Source organism: Petaurus breviceps, unplaced genomic scaffold (assembly GCF_028583685.1).
Source record: "Petaurus breviceps papuanus isolate PSGF00001 unplaced genomic scaffold, PetGlider_PUasm1.0 90723, whole genome shotgun sequence".
NCBI lineage: Eukaryota > Metazoa > Chordata > Mammalia > Diprotodontia > Petauridae > Petaurus > Petaurus breviceps.
Genome location: NW_027187323.1, coordinates 9,341,687 through 9,363,154, shown reverse-complemented (window position 1 = coordinate 9,363,154; position 21,468 = coordinate 9,341,687). Strand labels below are relative to the sequence as shown.

Below are 21,468 nucleotides of genomic sequence, written 5' to 3'. Positions count from 1 at the left end.
TGTTGACAGACAACTAGAGTAAGTTCTGAATGTTGCAGGCAGGAAAAAGCTTCAGACATAATTCTGGCTTGGGGTGGGGATGTGGAGGGGGGGGGAGGGTAAGGGGGAGGAAAGAAAATTGAGGTGGGAGAAAGAAGGCGTGACAGATAAACACTGAAGTAAGTTTTAATTAGAGAGCCATAATACCACCCTCTCCTCTGAGGAAGCATGGTTGAGATTACACTGTAAAAGAAATGACGGGAAAGGCTAAGTTTCAGAACAGTTGAGATTTTGCAAAGCTCTGATGATCGGGCAGAGCCCTCTTCTTGCTTTTTTTTTTCCAAGACAGACAGATTCATCCAGTTGCTCTGAAAACCAAATAATGAAAACATAGCTGGGATTTAGCAGGTTTCACTGGGAATTACCTATGATAGAGGGCAGGGCTGCACTTCCTCAGAACATGCTCCTGCTGTAAAAATTCACAAACCTGGCATTCATACAGGCATCTGTCGCTTGCTCTAATGCCAGTTCATAGTATACATACAAACATCTGCTTCCATGCACAAAGGGATACAGAACGCTTGACAGGTCTGTGTTAGCAGGGTTCGCAATGCCAGTTCTTTATGCAAAAACCCTAATGCTTCCCGTCAAGCCATTAGAAGTGATACAATCAGCCCAGGCCCCATTAAGCCATCAGTGTCCACCTGTGATAAAGATGGCCATTTGTTTTCTTAAAGCCCACTTAATGTCTGCTTAACTCAATTTGTCAGGAAATGTAGAACAATTTCCTCACAGCCTGAAATTTGGTAGTGGTTCAAAGTCAAAAGGCCAGGTCTAGTCTTATTCAAATGATATAATAAACAGTCTTCAAATCGAAATCTCCCCTGAGAAGCCTATGTTGACTTTAAAAAAAAAATAATATTAGCTGAAAAAGAATAAAATGTGCATCCTTTGTTATTAATTTCTAAAGCCCTGGCATCTGCATACCAGTGAAAAGAACCATTACCAGAGCATGTGAGGAAACAACCTTATTACCTTAAATTCAGCTAAAGGTTTGTTTTCTAAAACAAACAAACAAAAAACCCATCAGTACTTTTTTAAAACTACCAGTCCCTTTATATTTCATTATTTCTCCATCTTTTTCAGAAGGGATGGCTATAGCATTTATAATATTAATTTTAATCAAATACATTTGAAATCTGTTTAGGACTGATACTCTTTATCTGTATTTACCATTATTTATTTATTTAAATGTCTTAGAAGGCAAATTTAAAGTAATGTTGGGGTGTTTTCCCCCTACCTCATTCAAATGAAAGTTCCAATGACTTCTACCAGTTGGGAGGTTTGGTTTTATTATTCCCTTATACTGGATTATAAACTACTTGAAGCCAAAGACTTTTTTCATACTTGTATTTCTCTAGATCTAATGCAATGCCTTCCATACAGCTTTATGAAATGTTTCATATAACCTCAGAATGCCATAATCGGAATTATCTCAGTGGTCATATATTCCAATCTGAACCTAAACAGAATTCTTTCTGTTCTTGACAAGTGGTCATTCTATCACCATTTGAAGGCCTCAAGGAATAGAGAACTTATTACCTCTTGAACCAACCTATTCCGTTTTTACTGAATTCAATTTGCCATTAAATTAGTCCCTAACCCATTTCTATGTTCCTAGCCCATTCATTTGCACATAGGCAAACCCTTGTTTGTCCAGAAGACTTGAAAGGTTCAGGTTAACCATTTCCAAAACTGACCATGTGGCAGCTCTCCCAAGTGTTTTGTGAATCCAGTCCTATCTGCACAACTATTGCATCTGTCATCTTGTTTCCACTCTATTGACCTGTGCCAATCTAAAATCAGTATCCATTTTTACAGTAAAAATTTGACAAAAGGTCTAATTCTTGCTTGCCTACCCATCCCTATCACTCAGAAATCTTCACTTTGGATCCAACTTAGTAAATGTTGGACTTTCTTTATCACAGAACTAAGTATTAACTTTGAAGAAATTTTCTTAGACAAGGTAGAGGATTGATTTGATTCTTTGGATAATTTAATCAATGGATAAATATAAATTAAGTATCTAAAAGTAAAAGTTAATCTTAGGATCATGAATTAACAAGTTAACTACTTCAGTTCTTTATTTTCCTCAACTTGTGGAATTGAAACTCCAAGAATAATAGTTTTCAAAGTACAAAAGAAAAGTATGAAGGAATACTGAGGAGTAGATATGATTAGAGTTCTGAGTTCAAATTTTTATTTTATAACCATTTATTTTATGACCTTAGAAAAGTCACAAAGTTACCCTGTGAAACCTCTTATCTAAATCAGAATTATGTTTACAACTGGTTGTCAATTGCTAGAAGGCTCAGCCTAAGTAGCAAGAGAATTCCCATTTGAGGTGACCTCAAATTAGGGAATAACCAGAAAGTGACTGACTACAGGACATATAGTGCATCATGGCTCCATACATTTTTATTCTTATCCTGGTCTCTCTGGATGTGTAGCATTTTCCCACTTTGGCAAGCTCTTAGCCATAAGCAGGAGGTGGAAGTGGATCCTGGGCTGAACTAGACTCTCCAAAGATTGACAGACCTAGCTTTAATATCTCCATTCCCCATTCCATGAGAAAAGATCAATAACAACATAAGGACAAGGCAGGAAGGTTGGTGAAAGATTCTACTCCCAATGTTTCTAACTGGGAAAATGATATTTGTTCCTCTATTCTGAAATAAGGTATTCAGATTCAGGTCTGCTTCATTTGGTGATTCTAGGGAACCACACTGAAGTTTGAGTTCTAACACACTCCTCCTGTGGGTAGCATCTCACAAACCACTTCATCTACCTCTATATCTCCACTGGGAAATGCTAAGAAGCATTAACTACTGCCACCTGGGAAAAGGGTTTTATTATGGGTTTGGTAGGTGTTTTTTCTTTTTCTTTCTTTTGAGGCATAACACTTTCAAAGCCATTTGGATTCATAAAAAGATGCCTTAGAAACTAAATTGTTCATTCTCATTTTGTAAATGTTCTTAGATTTGAAAGCAAATTTTCCATCTTGGTTTTTCTTTTTTAATTTTCCCAAAAATATTAAAAAACAAATTTTTTTAAAGAATTCCCAATTTGCTTCTTTATAAGGAAGTGTGGGCTTAACATTGTAGAACAAAGTCTCTATTGGCTTGAACTGCTGTTAAGGAGGTGTGTGAATGGCCTCAAGTTGTGCATTTATGGAGAAAATATCATCCAGATGCTCATCTGCTCTTTTGAACAAAAAAACTAAAGGGAAGGCCAAAATTAAATATAAATCTTTAACAAAAGAATTCAGCATTTTCTTACATTTTGAGTGGATGCTAATTGAGACACACAATCACCTCTCTTGGGATTGGAGTTTAACTATTAGTTATCAGAGTTCACAGAGTAATTAACACTTTGAACTGATTACCAAATGGCAATTCTTGCTAGAAATGTCTAGGTGATATGTAAAGTGGACACATTGTAGAGTACAACCCAGCTCCACTCCACCACTCTCCTCAGCACACCCCCCACACACACACAAAAAGCGGGCACTCTGGTAATCATGAACAGGGCAAATTTTGTTTTTCAGCAAGGTATTTGCTATTACATATTGCACGTAATGTATGGCTCTGTTAAGGGGAAAAAATTGGAGTCCAAGTGGCTGGAAAGTTAGGTCTGCTCTGTAGCACTGTGAGATTGTTGACATCTGCCGAGGTTGGAGAGCTCAGTAAGCAGGAAATGGGGTGTCACTCTGAGTGGTAGTTTACCATTATCCTGGCATCCTAATGAAGTGTCTGCAGTGCACAGAGCTTCTGGATGGCATCTTAACGCACGGCTAAGCAAAAGCACTTCTCTCCTTGTCACTGTCATCCATCTGCCTGCACCCCACTGTAGCCAATGGGATGGAACCATGCTACAATGGGCTATAAGCCATTTAGAGTTGCACGTTGCATAATCAGTCCCATCAAATATGTAAAAAATGACTATTATTGGTTATTTTCCTCAAACTCTGGCACCTGGAGTTTGATACATTAAAGTTTTACTTTCCTAAGTGCTGTTTTTTTTTCTATTAATTCCATTCCCCCCCCCCCCGCCCGTCTAAATGGGAGCTAGTTGCACGCTCATTGTCTTAAGTCTTTCTAATGGATTATAAGAGTCATATGAATATTTATTAAAAACTCCACTGTACATCACACTTGGAGAATTCATCAATTTACAATATAATGCAATGGTCATTTTCTTTTGCAATATCTGATTTTGAGGAAAGGATCAAGAATAAATCAACTCAAATCACAAATTGGTTGTTTTCTTCTTAGAGCACATTATTTAGTTTTCAGTGATAGTTTGAGGGCTTTGTATGGATTTTTTTTAAGCCATAGTGTATTTCACAAAATGCATTTGCATTTAAGCTGGTGTTGTCAATGCCAGATGATTAAACTTGGGGTTTTAATGTGACCTAAAATAAAATTAAAATGAGCTTGAGATGAGGTTATCTGTCTTCGGTGACACAGGTGAGGAGAATGTATTTAATCCTGCCCTCCACTTCCGGATATGAGACATGTGATGTCTTCAGACAAATTTTCCCAGCAGCTTAGATCCAGAGGAAAGAATTTAGGTGATAAGATAGGCAGGAGTGCAGAAGGGAGATCTCTACAATGGATAGGAACAATAGGAATTGGCTCAATTAGGGGGGGTAGGGAGGGTCTTTAGATAAACAAGAGGGCATAACATAATTTGGTTGCATCAGGAATTTTTCGCAGGCATTAAAACTATGGTAAACATAACAGCGGGGAAGCTTGCACAGCATCACAGTGGGGAAGCTTACAAAGCGTCTGCCCGCCCTGTGCCTGGCTAGAGCCACTGCTAGAAGTCTCTGACTTTCATTAGCACTCAACAATTCACCCAGTTCCCCTGAAAAGGAGAAAAATCAAAGCAGCAAAGCCCCTCATTAATTATGGTAAAAGCTCCCAGGTTACAATGTTTTGGGGGGCAATGGCAGGGATGGTGTTGAGTTAGAACAAAAGCTTCATCTTGAAACAAAAAGGGTGAAATGGGATATCAGTGTATCCTTTTCATGAGCCATTAAGAGAGTATTTTGGAATATTCTACTACCTCATTAAATTAATATTTTAGATCACAAAATTACATGGCTTGTGATCCCATTTTCAAGCAGTAGAGGCTTAGATCCTTTCATTTCGCACATAAAACAAACCAGTTATCTATATGAATCCATATCACAAGTAATAATTTGACCTTGAGTACGTATGAAAATCATAAAACAGGTACTGTTTCCCTAAGGGAAACATGTACTATAATAAAGTTGGAAATGGAACCCAGGCATAAGAAACCATTGAGAAGAGCCAAAGGTGGTACCATGTATAAGGCTAAGGAGTCATATTCCCTGTCCCCCCCCCCCAGACCACCCACACAAATTTGTGTTTCTTGTCAATAAACACTGGGCTTTCTCAAGCATTCTGTTTGTCGGTGTCCATTGGCATTTAAAATCAATGCGTGTATATGCGTTTTTTAAGAAACCAAGATGGAATGAAAGGTGATTTTTTTTTTCCAAGTTGAGGCACTGGAGGTTAGCTTCTTCATTCAGATCTCCCCTAGCAGCTGTCAACATTATAGCACATCAGCTTTCCTTCATGTTCCTATGTTTTTCCAGAACTCATTTACAAGAGTCTCAGCAATATTAAACACCACCTCCAAACCTCTTTTAAACACACAAAGAAATAGAAAAACTCATCAGAACTAGACCATTGAGGAAAAGCTCCTTCCAGATTTACTGTTCACCACACATGTTAGTATAAAATATTCCACAAAGTCCCGTTTGTGATTCATTTGAAACAATCTTGATTTGCTTAAATTGTCACATTCTTCTTACACATTTCTTTCTAAATGCAAAAATGGCAAGGAATTCTCCTCCCTCTTCATTATAAAAGTGGAGACTTTCTGGCTTGTTTATTCCTAACGGAGCACTTGAGAAAGAAGAAAATATATAAATATCTCTTTCAGAAGATTAGTTGTCTCAATCTTTTAAAATAGGGGATTTGTTCATTTTTTCCATAGTAAAAAAAACTTGTGCCTTTTATTGTTGATTTCTATTATCAAATAAATATATTTCCTTTTCTTGAATTAGCTTCATGGTTACAAACCATCATGCCTTTTAAAATCTGTTGTTTCTCCATATGATATATTAACACATATCTTTAGGTATCAAGTATGAAAGTGATATATCCTTGGTATCTCTTTTTGAAACAAATTTGTGGCAAGAATCCTTTTCACCATTGTAACTTAATAAAAAGGAATCTATCTAAAAGAAAACCCCTCTCAAAAACTAACAAAAATGAAGGAAGCCATAATGTGCTCTAAGAACACATATTTTCATAGCAAAACCTAAACTAAGCATTTCAAGCAAAAAATAACATAAGTGTTTCGAGTATTTCAAATCAGGCATAAGAAATTACATCTGATCTACTGGTAAATATTCTATTGACAAGGTCAAGAGCAGAGACAAGCCTGGCCACTGGGACAGAAGTGGGAATAAGCATTAAAAAAAAAAGTAGACACTTTATCAACTTCAGTTATAAAGTGAAGGACAACCCCTTCATAAAATGTTTGTGCAGAAAAGTCACATAACTGTAAATATAGATGCATTCATCTGTGCATATACCAAACACCTAGATTAGTTAAAAATGAGATTAAGAATTTTAATGAAAAAATGGCTAATATTTTAAAGAAACTATAAAAAGAAAAGGAGTAGGAGAGGAAAACGAGCTGTGGCAAAAAGCCTAGCCTCAGCAGCTTTCTGTGGGAAATGGTGAAATGTGACTATGTGATTTATAATGAGAAAAGGTATCTACAACATACAATTTTCTACCTAGCTGCAAATAATAATTCATAGTGATGTCCCTTCCAGATAAAAGACCTTTGCTATGTAGGACCCATGTGGTAAAATGATCATGATAAATGTCAGACCAGTGCAGGTAACGGCTTTACAAACCATTAAGATTAGCTGGTTCTTTTTTCCGATGATAACAGTAACCATGCTGTGACTCTATGTGGTAATAATATCTCAGTACTGATAAATGCCAGAGCCGGGCAGAGGTGTTTATCATTCTCAGTTCAGAAATGCTGACTAAAGTTACCACATGTTGCCTGTTTTTCTTCTTTTACAATAGACTCACAATTTAAAAATAGGCTGATTCATAAAATAATTTTATGCCCCAATTCAAGAAGGATTTTGCTGCTTTTGCAGTTCATTAACATTCCCTTGTTCTGGATGTCCCTGTTTAGTCATATCAAAAGATATGGTTGGAGAAAAGTCTCTTATATGAGGCATTTGCCACCTCCTAAAAGATCTTTTTTTTTTTTTCAAAATTGACTGGATTATAGGCCAGAACTGGTTTATTTTTGCTTAAAAAAAAAACCCAAAAAATTTTTTAATCATTTTTTAGTCCTTACTTTATCACAAACATCTTTCAGGACATTTTCCATGACTATGGCAAATACCTTTGTGGAACCCACATTTTTTTAATGACTTCTTTTATCCTTTGAAAATATAATCAAACTATTTAATGGTGGTCATCAATATACAAGGAAAATGTAAGTCTCCTCACTTTCAGTTTTGGAACCTCAACTCTGGCAAATGGTCTGTGGTGATTTCAGCCTTTGGAAACATAGGAGAGTTTTGACTATACACTCAGTTGGACAATTTTACCAAATTGCCAGGTTTAGGAGTAGGATCTGGTTTATCTCATCAAAATGGTGGTTGTTGTTGTTGTTCAGTCATGTCTGACTGTGACTTTGCAATTTTCTTGGTAGTGATACTTTGAGTGGTTTGACATTTCTTTCTCCAGTTCATTTTACAGATGAGGAAACTGAGGTAAACATAGTTAAGTGACTTGCCCAGGGTCACACAGCTAATAGATGTCTGATGCCAGATTTGAAGTCTGGAAGAAGTGCCAGGGCTGGCACTCTATCCACTGTACCACCATGTATAAGAGTAACCCATTAAATTAAGAAATAGATTTTTTAAATTAGGGAAAATTCACATAGAGATATGAAATAGTGAGTCATTTTCACTGCCAATCAGACCACAAGAGTACCTTCAGATGACATTCAGAGCCAGGGTATTTAACAAGGTGCATTAATCACCTCAAAGGTTCATTTTGGGGGCAGTGATTTCTATTCCCTTTTTTAAGTTCACATATGAGACGAAAGTTGGAATTGAGTGAATTCAGCAAACTGTTTTCATGGTCAAAAAATAATCAGAACATTAGAGTATAAAAGAGGTGATATAGCCAATCAAAAGTACAACCAGGTTGAGGCCAAAGCACTGAGAGTTCTGGACGCAATATTATAAAACACAAAGAAATTTCTCTATGAGAGGTATATTCTTAAGTGTTTCCTTTTACTTGTATGAGTATAAAGAAGTCAAAAGTAATAATGATAATTAGAGAAGTGATCTCTAATCAAAGTTAATAATGAGAAGGCAGGGTCTTCTAGAAATGTTTATAACAAGTTATTTGCTTTAATGGTTGTGTGAGCTCATCAATATAAATTTCTTTTTAAGAGTGCAGATTGCAATTCATCAATGTCTTCTCGTTCCATACAGCTATTGTTCAGACCTTCACTAGAATACTCTGCAGGGAATCCAGTCAGCATCTTTACACTTGTCTTGATACTTAGTCTGTACAGTATCCATTGTTCTCTATATGTGACTCATCTACCTCCTTACCAGGATTACCCATCTTTGATGATATTTTCTATTCTACTTCTTATGTATAGTTCAGCAGTACTAATATGTTACAATAAATTTTTACTTACCATAGGTCCTTCCATTGCCTTTTGGATAACCCATGATTTTTATTCTTTAGTGAGTGGAATTCCATGATTCACCGCCATTTAACAACACTCCAAGAGTACTGGTATTAAGTTTGGGTTTCAGGGAGAAGTTCATGGCAATTGAAACTGGTAAAGATCAGTCCAACATATTTTTTTTTCTTTTCACTTGTGATTCCAGCTCACTATTATTCTTCATTGTCTGAGATTTATGTATTGAAAGAAAAATTCAATGGGCAGACCATTCAACTGCATGTCATAGTCATGACAATAAGGATTCTTCATCCACTTAGTTTTTCCTATGTCCATTGTTAGGCCAAGTTCTTCTGAATGGTTTTGAGTTTTATCTAGAAAGGTCTGCAGCAGTTTAGGTCTCAATGCTCTTAGGCCAATGTCATCAGCAAACCGGAGTATCTGGAGAACCTTACTATAGTTAGGGAATTTGTCTTCTATTTAAATTTTGTTCTGGGCCTTCTCCATGACCGTGGAAAACACCTTTGACAAACATCTCCCTGTTTGGTACTAATAGAGTAATGTTGAACATACATAATTCTAATGCAACATCTTACCAAGAAATCTTGTGGGGGTGGATAGGTGGCTCAGTGAATAGAGCACTGGCCCTGGAGTCAGGAGTACCTGAGTTCAAATCTGGCCTCAGACACTTAACACAAAAACTAGCAGTGTGACCTTGGGCAAGTCACTTAACCCCAATTGCCCTCCAAAAAAAAAAAGCAAAAACAAATAAATCTTGTGTTATCTTAATATAGTCAGGAAAGATGCTTGTTTTAAAGTCCCTCAAAACTCCTAAAAGTTTTGGAAAGTTTTCAGACCAATCATTTATACTAGCTAAATTAATATTATAAATTTTTTGCCTCAAAGTATATGTTTCATTAATCTGCAGTATCAAAACTCCCTTCTGTGTCTTCATACCTCCTCAGATCTCAGTTAGGTGGGGGACAAGATGGAGATTTCCCAAACTGCCAATCCTTGATCCTGGCCCCTCCCTCATCAAGATTCTTGTCCCTTTCAAAAAGCTCTGTCTAAAGTTTGTGTCCAAAGACCAAAGAGGCTGATCAGAGAAGATAAAGAAACAAGTGACATTTCCTTTTGTCTATGTTTTTAAACAATTCGTGTTTTGTGGGGAATTGGCCAGTTTTTCTGAGTCTGGTATTTATTGATTCTTTTTAATTTAGTTAAAGAAGTGATGATTGTTTTAAAGTCAATATCTTGGGTGATGAGGATTTGGCAAGGAAAAGGATATGGACATAGAGGAAACTAGCATTAAAATGACATTGAATTTGTAGGTGATGGAATGGAACATGTGGGCAAAGGAGTCAGAGGAAGTCAGCTCAGATCTGAACTCTTCTCATTTTCCTTGGCCAAATCTCTTAATCTCTCTGTACCTCAGTTTCGTCATCTAGGAAATGAGTGAGTTAGGCTAAATAATCTGAGGTCTCTTCCAACTTTAAATCTAGGGTCCCTAATAGTGCAAGAAATGACTCTCAACTATGACCTAAGTTCATTTAAGTTTCGAAGACACTCTTTGTCCTTTCATGTCCTGTAAATAATATTCCTCTATTCTCAGTCTGAACTATTCATGGTCAAGTTTAACATTGCCTATAATCGGACTTTCATCATACTATGTATCTGCCCATAGAATGTGTCTTCCCTTTAATTCAGCATAAAGCATGGCCTTTCAGTTTTGCAGAAAAAAGAAATCTGTTGAAAAATTGCAAAGTGGCGACTTATGGGTTAGCATAAAGCCCATGATTTTTCTTTGTTTATAATAACATGACATCTCTATTTACGACGTACCTACTTTTGAATTTTAACAAAACACTCCATTGATAATTAATGACTTTCTATATATTTACAAAACCATCACATACTGTAGGCTGCTGCTGCTTTCAGGGAATGGCACTAGGGAGGGAAATTTATGGCTTAATGTTATTTTGAAGACAGCCTGAAACTGTGAGCAAACAGGTGTCAGTAGGGCAGAATAGTAAGCTCAAAAAATAGTCTGTACAATACCCTCAGTTTAAAAAGTATAAAAGTCTGTGTGTTTATATACATATGTAGACTAGATATGAATTTGTTCCAGATTATCTCTTTACACTAAATTTAAGCTGTTGTGAGATTGTGTGTGTTTTTTAAAGCAACCATTTCTAAAACCTATGAAGATGAGCCATAGCCATCCACCACAATTTTAATTGAGTAGCAAAACCCCAGAGGGTTCTTCCCTAATTGAAAGACATGTTGGAAGTATTAAAGCATGCCCATGTGGTGGATTTGGGCACCCATTTTCATTCCCTCTAAATGAGAAACCACTTCATAAATGGATTCATAAATGACCAACCAAAGCTCCTGCTTCCTTAACTTTGGATGTTATGTGTACTATGGAAAAATAAAACTTCACAAAGCAAAGAGGGCTGTTCTTTTCAAATATAGACCTGTTATACCTGTGACTTTCTTTTATCCACATAATACATGTATTACACAAAATGACTTTGAGAGACAAGCTAGGATATTAACTTCAATCTTAATAAAAGGAAATAGACTTCAAGAACTTTAGATAGAGAATAAATAAAACTCCCCAAACACAGATTTCTACCAGGAGTTAGTCTTTTCTCATTTTGTGTGGGGACAGATATCAAAGTAGAATTCATCATGAACAATATTTTGTCATAGCTATAAATAAGCTAATAATAATAAAGTCATAGATGGTAGAGCCAGAAGAGAGTTCATGGGTCATCAGGCCCAAGGTCCTTTATTGTACTGGACATTTCCCTTCATCATATTCAGTGAAACTTTATCTTATCTCTTCTCAAATAAGAATCCAGTAATAAATGCCCTTGTTTTAGTAGTGACATTTCATGCAGATAAATGAAAATGTAACCATCATAAAACATATTTCTAAAATTATGTCCTGGAAACCATGAATCAAAGGAAAACTCTTAAGGCCAGTCCAACATCCCAAATCTAGTCACATTTCTGTCTTACTACCAATATTATCTTATTACTTATCATGTCATTCAACTGAGGTTATTTCTATTTCTCATATATTTGTAACATTGCGCTCAGGTTTGAGAGAGGGTTCTGGGGAATCACAGTTTTTGAAACAAAGCTTCTGGGTAAAATGAAAGCTCTAGACAGCATAAAGTCCTACGGAATGAGTTTGTCCCAGAGATTGGACAGTCTGTAGAAGGAAACAAACAAACAAAAGCAATGAAATTGTTCTCTGGACACTGGGAGCCAAGACTAAAGGAACAATATTGAATCCTAAGGGACTGAGGGTGGAACCACAGATGGATTACAGACAAAAGAATTATGGAATCTGTTGTTAATTGAGAGAAAAGAGACACTTGGGTGAGAGCCTTTGAGCATCCAATTTACCTTCAGCTCCCCAATACTCCATTAAGCACTGGCTTGATTTCCTCCTAGTCATAATGTAATTAAGTAAGAGGTCTCTCAGTCTTCTCAATACTCCCAAAACTTTGCAATACTGTGAAACCATATGCTGAAGGGAAGATAATAATTTTTAAAAAAGAAGCTCTATCTTTCAGATTCAATTTGGGACAGTTAGAACATTTTTCATAAGTTGTATATTGATCTTAGATCATTAACCACTCAGGATTTTAAATGCTGATTCCAAATTCTAATATGACACATCCATAAAGTTGATGTTTAAAGGTGTCATTTCACTTTTGATTAAACTTGCTTTTTTTTGTTTTTCACCACATACCTCAAAATGTGTTGTTTCCAGATTTTCCCAGCTACAGAAAAAGAGATGTGTGGTATTGATCTGAATAAGACACTGCTATGGTTCCCATAATGTTTTGGAGAGGGGACTTTTTTTTAGTACTAATCTTTAGAAAATAAATCATCCTTAATATTTATTTTCTCCCTAATTCAAACACCTCTGCTTTTCTGCACAACTCAGGGGCTTAAAAACAAATTAGCAGTGAGAAATTCGATAAGACAACTTATTTGTGCTTCAGTTTCCTCATGTTTAAAATGACAGCATCAGATGAAATGATTTCTAAGTTACTTTTCCGTTCTAAAATTCTATCTATACCTACAATAGTTGACACCATTTCCTCTTCTCATTCCTCGTGATATGTCTTCCAACTTTATCGCTCAATGGGAACTGCTTTCTCCAAAATTACCACATTTTCTAATAGAAAAATCAAATGGATTTATCTCAGCCCTCATTGTCTTTATCTTTTTACAGAATTTGACACTGTTAATCACTTTCTTCTAGATAGTGACTCTCTTCTCTCTGGGTTTTCCTGACATTATTCTCTCTTGATGCTGATCTGACCTACCTGGTTCCTCCTTTTCAGTCACTTTTATTGAATTATTATCCAGTTCCTGCCCCTCAAATAGTATTCACTAAACCCCTATCCTGGGTAGCCTTCTCTTTCTCTCTTTGTTGGTGATCTTACCAAATACTTTTGAGTTCAATGATCATCTCTATGTATATAATTCATATATTGAATAATCTCTCCAAAACTCTGCTACTGCATCATTCTTTTCATCTTTTCCACATTTCTCACTGTATATCCCATAGGCCTTTCCAGCTTAACGTTTTCCAAACAGACCTCATTATCTTTCCACCAAAACTCATCCTCTTCCAGACTTATTTCCATTGAAGGTACTACCTTTCTTCTAGTCCCCTAGGTTTGAAACAGGAAGTTATACTTTCTACTTCAGTCCATAGCCAGTCATTTCCTAAATCTTAGTGATTTTATCTCCTCCACATCTCTCTCAGGTGTCCCTTCCTTTCTGTTTCCACTGCCACCACACTTGTTCAGGTGTAGCAGCAAGCACCCCAAGTGTCCCCAGGGTGGCTGCCACCACAGGTTCTTGGATCTGCTTTGATAAAGGAAAGCAACTCAAAATGGGTGAACAAGCTTACTTTATTCAGTCAGACATATATCATTTACCGAGTTCAGGGGAAAAAGGTCAGCACCCGGAACTTCAGAGTATACTTCAGACAGAATTATCAAGACAGAGAAACAGATCAAGTAGACAGATTTCCAAACTGTCCAATCATTACATTCCATACCAAAACAACATCTGGGTTTTTCAAAGCTGGGGGTGGGGGAGAGGGGCTCGGAATAACTGGCTTCCCAGAGTTTCATCTGATCAAATCACAGAACACTTCTCAAAGTGAGCCCCAAAACAAAGCTACACATCAGGGCTTATAATAGCCTTCTCCTGGCTCAGAGAATGTAACAACCTTTTGGACCCACTGGCCCATCAAGAAGTATCTACTGAAAAACAAGCCTCCCACCCCAGGCTCCAGGTGCACTTTAGCCTAGGGGCAAGGAAGATCTTAAAAATTTACATTCCCATTACAGGCAGTCATCTCTTACCTAGATTATTTTTTTTGCCTTTTTTTTTGGAGGGCAATTGGGGTTAAGTGACTTGCCCAAGGTCACACAGCTAGTTTTTGTGTCAAGTGTCTGAGGCCAGATTTGAACTCAGGTCCTCCTGACTCCAGGGCTCTATTCAGTGCGCCACCTAGCCACCCCACCTAGATTATTTTAATAGTATTCTAATTGGTCTCCTAGACAACTAGGTGGCACAGTGGATACAGCACCAGGCCTTAGTCAGGAAGTCTCATCTTCATGAGTTCAAATCTGGCCACAGACACTCACTAGCCAGTCACTTAACCCTGTCTCCTCTACTGTAAAATGAGTTGGTAAAGGAAATCTCAAGCTACTCCATTGCCAAGAAAACCCAAAAATGGGGTCACGAAATTCAGACAATATTGAAAATGACTAAACAATGTTTTCTTAAATAGAATGTAAACTCCTTGAAGGTGAAGGATATTTTAATTTTGTCTTAAAACCCCAGCATCTACCACAGTTCCTTCCACATAATAGACTTTTGATTGATTGACTCTATCATATCTGATTTTGTTATCATTTCTGCTATCCATGTTGTCAAGTATGGCTGAAAGCAAAAACTGACTCACTCAAAGGAAATTCAAATATAATTTCTCCAAAATATACCTTCAGCTAGACAGCATGGTATAGTGGGGAAAACAGTGGATTTGGGAGATCTAAGGTTCAAATGTCAGCTGTTACTTGCTAATTGTGTGACTTTGGGTGAGTCCCTTAACCTTTCTGTGTCTTAGTTTCCTTACTTATAAAATAGACTATGGCAACTCTAAACACTATGATTCTAGGCACATTTCTTTTAAAGTTTATATTGACCTACCACATATTTTACTTCATTTTTAGGAATTGATTTATAGGGTCTAGCCATATCTTTCCCACTGATCAGCTGTGACCTCTTATGAAATTAATTAATAAGTACTTTTTATCACCTATATTGTGCCCAGGACCATGTTAGCATGGTAGGAGAATTAATATTAACCAGCTAATATTAACGAAGGACTATGAATTACCTCCTTATCTACTTTTCTCTCTTGCATATCTTTTATTATAAACAAATGCCACTCTCTTCAGAGTCAATAAGAATTCCACACTCAAAAGAATGAGATGAAGTATGAAGGGAATGGGGTTCAAATCAGCAGTGTACAAATTCAATAAATCATACTGGACTATTATCCCATCAATATAGAGGTAAAATTAATTCATTGGAAAGAAATACAATACTATTTTTGAAAAATATCCTATTTTTAATATGCTTCTTACAAAATCTCCTGCTCCTTAAAAGAATATTTAATTTTTAACTCATTTTTTTTCAGGAGAACTTTATAGTGTTAGAGAAGAAAGAAAATATAAAAATACCAGGGAGAAACATAAATTGAGTCACAGATTCTTGGAGCTATTTAATGTCACTCAAAGTTACATAAATCATAGAATATTTGTACTTGTATCTAACTGTCTTTGTAAAAATGAGCATAAATTTGAGAAAAACAAGTTAATTCCCTGTTTGCTCCACAAGTTAGAAGATATGACTTAGAACATGCTGTCGTATTTTCAAGTTATCATGATGCCCTCTCCGATCTGATTAAAGAGAAATTCTGGGAAAGATTTGATAGATCTATCCTCATGCTCTCTTTCACAAGGCTTCTATATGTTAATACTCTGGTCAAACCTACAGTAAGAAATTTTAATTTGTTTTTAATATGTTTTTAATCTAGCTTTCTTCTCTGCTTTTTTTTTCTCTGCCAGAAAAACAAGACAACAACATGAGAATTGAAGCAATAAAGACTCTGGTACAAAAGCTTCCTCCACCAAATCGTGACACAATGAAAATCCTGTTTGGACACTTAACTAAGTAAGTTGCAAGTATTTGTGGGGAAGTAGTAGGGAAATCTCTTAAAATTCTCTCAAGTGAGTAGTTCTTAGCTAAATTCTCTGAGACAAGAAGCTTCTTAATCATCTAATCCAAAAATTTCAAGTGTAGCCTGTTTGAGTACTAATACAGGACAAGCTTTGTTGAAGGACTTTATGAAATGATTCTTTGACTAGATCTAACACGCAACATTTGGTTGTTAGTTAACAACTGGTACCATTACCAGCCCCCAATGCCCTACTTTATCTGTTTCTGTTTATCTGTCTCTAACTCTTATGAACTTGATGCCCATCTTCAGAGGTAGAGGTGAATTTCCATGATAAAATATTTAGCAATTAAATTGAGTGTTAGCCACTGACTTTAACCAGGATTCTGTTTTACTATTTGAATTCCTTGAATGATACCCAGTGTATTCAAAGCATAGTGAGTAGGACCCGCCATGTATTAATACCTTTGGAAGAATTATTATTCTCTCTCTTTGTTGCAAAAGTTGTACATACAAAGATGTGGAAGACAGGTACCATCATGGTTAATCTTACCATCATTTGTTGGGCTTAGCACCTTTGCCATTTCTCTCTAACCCCCAAATTTAAGTTATTTATTCTTACTTTCCTATGTCTCAGATATTTTTTCTGACCTAACCTACCTGATTCCCTGTTACATTCTACCTATCGAGACATATGAAGATTAGAAAAAGTAGAAAGACAAATCTACAAGTATAACAGATATCAAAGACTCATTGAATCTCATTGTTGAAAATCAGTATCACGGTATGATTCCTGGCGGTGGGTAAGAAGCAGTGGCTAGGACTATAGACAAATCATCGTTGTCATAATGGTTGCCATTTATACAATAAGATACTTACGAACAGAGACATGCTGGAACAAACTCCTACCAGCTGGGAGAAAGCCAATTGTTAAGTTTTTATTGTGAGAATTTACACCTCAGAAAGCTACAAATCAAGGTCTGATTTATTGTTTTGTTGATTTCTAAACTTAAAAAATTGATGGAGAAAATGTTAACAAAGATTAAATGTCAATGTGCATCCTGCTGTATTTTTCTCAGCACACCACTATGTGTGTCCCCCATCCACTTTTGCAGGAGTGGTGGCAGAGCAGTGGGAAAAGTGGCAGGTGATGTTAAATCATATGGTTTTTAAACCTTCTATAAACTCAAACTTAGCTACTGGTACTCTGAACATAGGAATACTGTAGTGAAGTGGAAGGATGGCTCAGAGGTCCTCCTTTTGAAGAAAAATAAAGGACTGGATGAAATGAGTTTATCACACATATAAAGGGACCATTTCATGAGATATTTGGTTGTCTTGTATAACATTGCTCATTCATAAGCATGCACAAAAAAACACGAAAATAATTACTGTGTATACAACTATCAGTTAATAAGCATTATTAAGTACCTTCTATGTGCCCAAAAATATGCTAATAACTATGGATAGAAAACAATTGAAAGATAGTCCCGGTTCTCAAGGAGCTCTCAGTCTAATGGGGGATACAATAAGCAAATAAATACATACAAACAAGCAACAAACAGGATAAATAGGAGAAAATTAAAAGAGGGAAAGCACTAAAATTAAGAGAAGTTGGGAAAGGCTTCCTGTAGAAGATGTGATTTTTAGTTGGAATTTGAAGGAAGCCAAGAGGAGGAGGTAAGGAGGAAGAGAGCATTGCAGACATGGGGAATAGTCACAAAAAATTTCTAGACCTGAGAGATGGAGTGTCTTGCTCATAGAATAGCGAGGGAAGCAGTGTCACTGATTTGAAGAATGTATAGTAAGGTAAAAAGTGTAAGAGGATGGGCTGGGGGAGGGTGGTAGGTTATGAAGGGCTTTGAATGCCAAACAGAAGATTTTGTATTTTTTATCCTGGAGTTGATAGGGAGCTATTGGAGTTTATTGAGTTATGACATGGTCATCACTTTAGGAAAATCACTTCAGCAGCTAAATAGAGATTGGAGTGGGGAGAAATTTGAGGCAAGCAGACTCAACAATTGGATTTTAGAGTTATCCAAATGTGAAGCGTCGAGGGTCTGCACCTGGATAGTGGCAGAATTAGAGGAGAGAGAGAGGCATATTAGAGAGACGTTGCAAAGGTGAAATCAATAGGCCTTCTGTTGCTGAAGATTCATGGGCCTGATGAAAGTTAGATAAGATGGATCAAGAAAAAGAAATCAATTAGGCCAAAAACTTATAGACTACGTGGAGTCCTTATGCCTACACATCGTGCCTATATTATTAAAAAAAAAAAAAAACATTTAGAAGGTCATGAATATAGCAAGTACCAAAGAATAATCACATAAGAAAAAAAATAAAATTGATTGTGTATAATAGACAAGAAATAGCTTCATACTAAGATGAAAATTATTCCTTAAGTAGTTGTCTCTGCAAAGTCAAACTACCAGCTTTTTAGAGGTAAGATTGTAATTTAAAGCATGTATTTCAAAACAACTTTAACCTTACATATTTATGCAAGTTACTGGTAATAAAATGTGAAATATTGATGGAAAAAATGAACTAGTCACAATTGCAATAATTATATACCAAGTTCAATTAGTATTAATTCGTATAATGAGATGAACAAAGCAGAAATATAGGACAGTCAAGGACAATGATAGTTTAAAATGTAAACTCACTTGTTAAAACTTATAGAGAAGAAAGATGGGAGAATATATAAGCAGTATATCCTTATAAAATAGAAGCAATGGAGGATAAAACTATATTAAAGAAAGCTTGGTAAGAGATCCAACTAAGCAAGGTCAGCCACAAGGCATTTAAGAATAAAACAGGAAGAAAAACAACAAACAAATGAAAGATGGAAAAGATCTGCAAAAATTTCTGTAGCAAACTTTTTACCGTGAAGAAAAGTGGAACCACTATTCTTGCACTTTAGCATCACAATCCCAGATATGTTTTAAGAGGAGGTAGAAATGGCATTAAAGCAAACAAAGATGGAGAAAGGAGATATGGTAAAGATAACACAATCATGAAGGCATTAAGGGATGGAGTTGCAAAGTATCTGAAAGAGGCTTGGAAAAATTTGATACCTCATTAATACAAAAAAAAGTGACTATAAGAATATCAACACCTATCTTCCTGCATGCTTACTTTGTTAGCACATGGAATTCGTATAAAAGCAATATCCCAAGAGTATCCTTTTTGAGAGTATTAGGAGGTAACAGGCATGCTTTCACAGGTGACATTCCACTATACTCTACATCTTTACCACCACACAACTGAAAGATGTATAGATATAAGACCACACTGAGCTCAATATTTGTGAAGTATAAAAAAGTTCTTGATTCAGTAGAGGAAAATGTACTTGACTATAGTTGGTGAAGTCTTACAGATGTTCTTGTTTTTGGATAACATTATGCTGATTGTATTTAGCCCTGAAATACTGCTGAGTCCCCTATATCAAAATTATAATTATTCAAAAGATTTTGGCCTAATCATTGTCATAGTAGAAGCCAAGTAAAAGAAAAATGCCTCTTGTCCAATATATAATATACAGTGAGAGTGACAACCTATAGAGTATATCAGTATGCATACTTTAAAAAAAAACATTGTAAATGAACAAAGAACAGGGCATATAACCAAACAGAAGGAAGAGAAGGGGTTGAATTACCTATGGGAAATTACAGAATTCCTTTAATAACCACAAACTACCTTCTGAAATGAAGGTTTATGATTTTAATATCAATATTCTACCTTTGTTGCTATATGGCTACAAATCATGGAACACTACGGTCTCTGAAGAATTATAATTAAGTATCACTCAGAGAGGAATGGAAAGATTCGTGGTGAGTGTGAACAGGCTGTAACACATAACAAGTAAGTAATGACAAAGAAGAAATGGCATAAAGGATGTTATCAAAGAAATGCATTATCAGAAATGTAGAGGGGGATTATGTGGTGAGAACAAGGGGTTTCTGTTGGACAGTCTGCTCTCTACTGATATCTTTGCGATATAAAGACAGAGTGACGAAGGACCCCCAGGTGGATGCCCTGTGACAGACTTATGAGAAGGCATGGAAAGTATCCTCCAGAATGGGCGGGAATTAATAGATTTCTATTTGTAAAACTGGAGGGAACATCTACAAAAATGGGATGACAGATTCATTGGCATGCTTGAGTATAGCTAATTAAGATTAAAGAGCTGATTAACCTATCACCTCCTCTAGGGAAATATCATTTGGATAAGAAGAATAGGAAGACCTAGGCTCAGGTCTAGCCTCTAACACACAGTATGTCAGTGGACATTGGAGAGTCACTTAATCCCTCCGTGCCCCCAGGCACTTCTCACAGACACATCTTTGATCTATATCTGTGGAGGGAGTTACCAAACTGGGAGTACCCTATTCTGGTAAAATATTCCACCCTCTATCAATGCATCTATAGGAAGAATTTTAAGTAGGCCCAAGAATATGCCTGAGTCTAGTTTTGTCTTGTTAAGCATTCCTTGCTTAGTTTTTGATAAACAGTCAATTGCAGCATGTCATCAAAGCCTGTGAAGTCGAAAGAGGAAGATTGTTTAACAAGAATTTAAATACGTGCATGTTTGAAAGGATCATCAGAATGTTTGCCTTACTTTTTGATGCTTTCAGTAGTTCCTCAGAAAACTGTCAACACACATAAGTAGTGTTTATTTCAAAGTGGTGAAAATATACTTTAAAACCAGTTTAGGGAATGAAATACAATGCCACAAGCCTGCCCTGTCCAGGGTCCTCTAACGTTACTATAGGAAAATCTTGTTATAACATAGCTCTCTACTATATCCATTTGGATAGAATCAAATCTATCTTTCAAAAACACATATGCATATGTGAAAACCATAATTACAACATAACCAGTCATCTCAGCACCATCAAAGTGTTTCACAGTCTATAACAATTGGATCATGTAGTATTTAAGAAGACTAAAGACAATCATTGTCCAAAAAGCCTCCTACCTAATCAGATTCTAGGCCAAATCTTGTGTCCCTGCATGGTGGCAAAAGCACTTTGTAAGTATTAAAAGTGCTATATAAATATGAGCTATTTTTGCTCAGAATTCTGTGTACTAGAACTCTCTATTAACCATTATTTCTAAGTATATAAATGGAATCACAGAATGGTAGAGTTAGAAGCAACCTTTAGAGGCTATTTAGTTGAAGGTCATTTTAAAGATGAAGACACTGAAACTGATAGACAAGTGACTTGCCTAAGGTCACACAGCTTTTGAGTCCACAAGACAGAAAACAGAACAAGTATTCTGACTCCAAGTCTATTGTTTGGTTCACTGCACCAGTGGCTTCCAAACTTTTTACAAACTTTTCATGCTCACCCCCAAAAATT

At 36.2% G+C, this 21,468-nt stretch overlaps 1 protein-coding gene across 1 annotated transcript in view; it reads left to right on the top strand.

The window, feature by feature from the left end:
• Positions 1-21,468, top strand: part of ARHGAP15 (Rho GTPase activating protein 15) — an 859,970-nt gene that overhangs the window by 763,218 nt on the left and 75,284 nt on the right. The window contains exon 13 of the mRNA XM_069066760.1: positions 15,996-16,101. Within this exon, the coding sequence (XP_068922861.1) occupies positions 15,996-16,101 (106 nt within the window). The remainder of the gene's footprint in view (positions 1-15,995; positions 16,102-21,468) is intronic.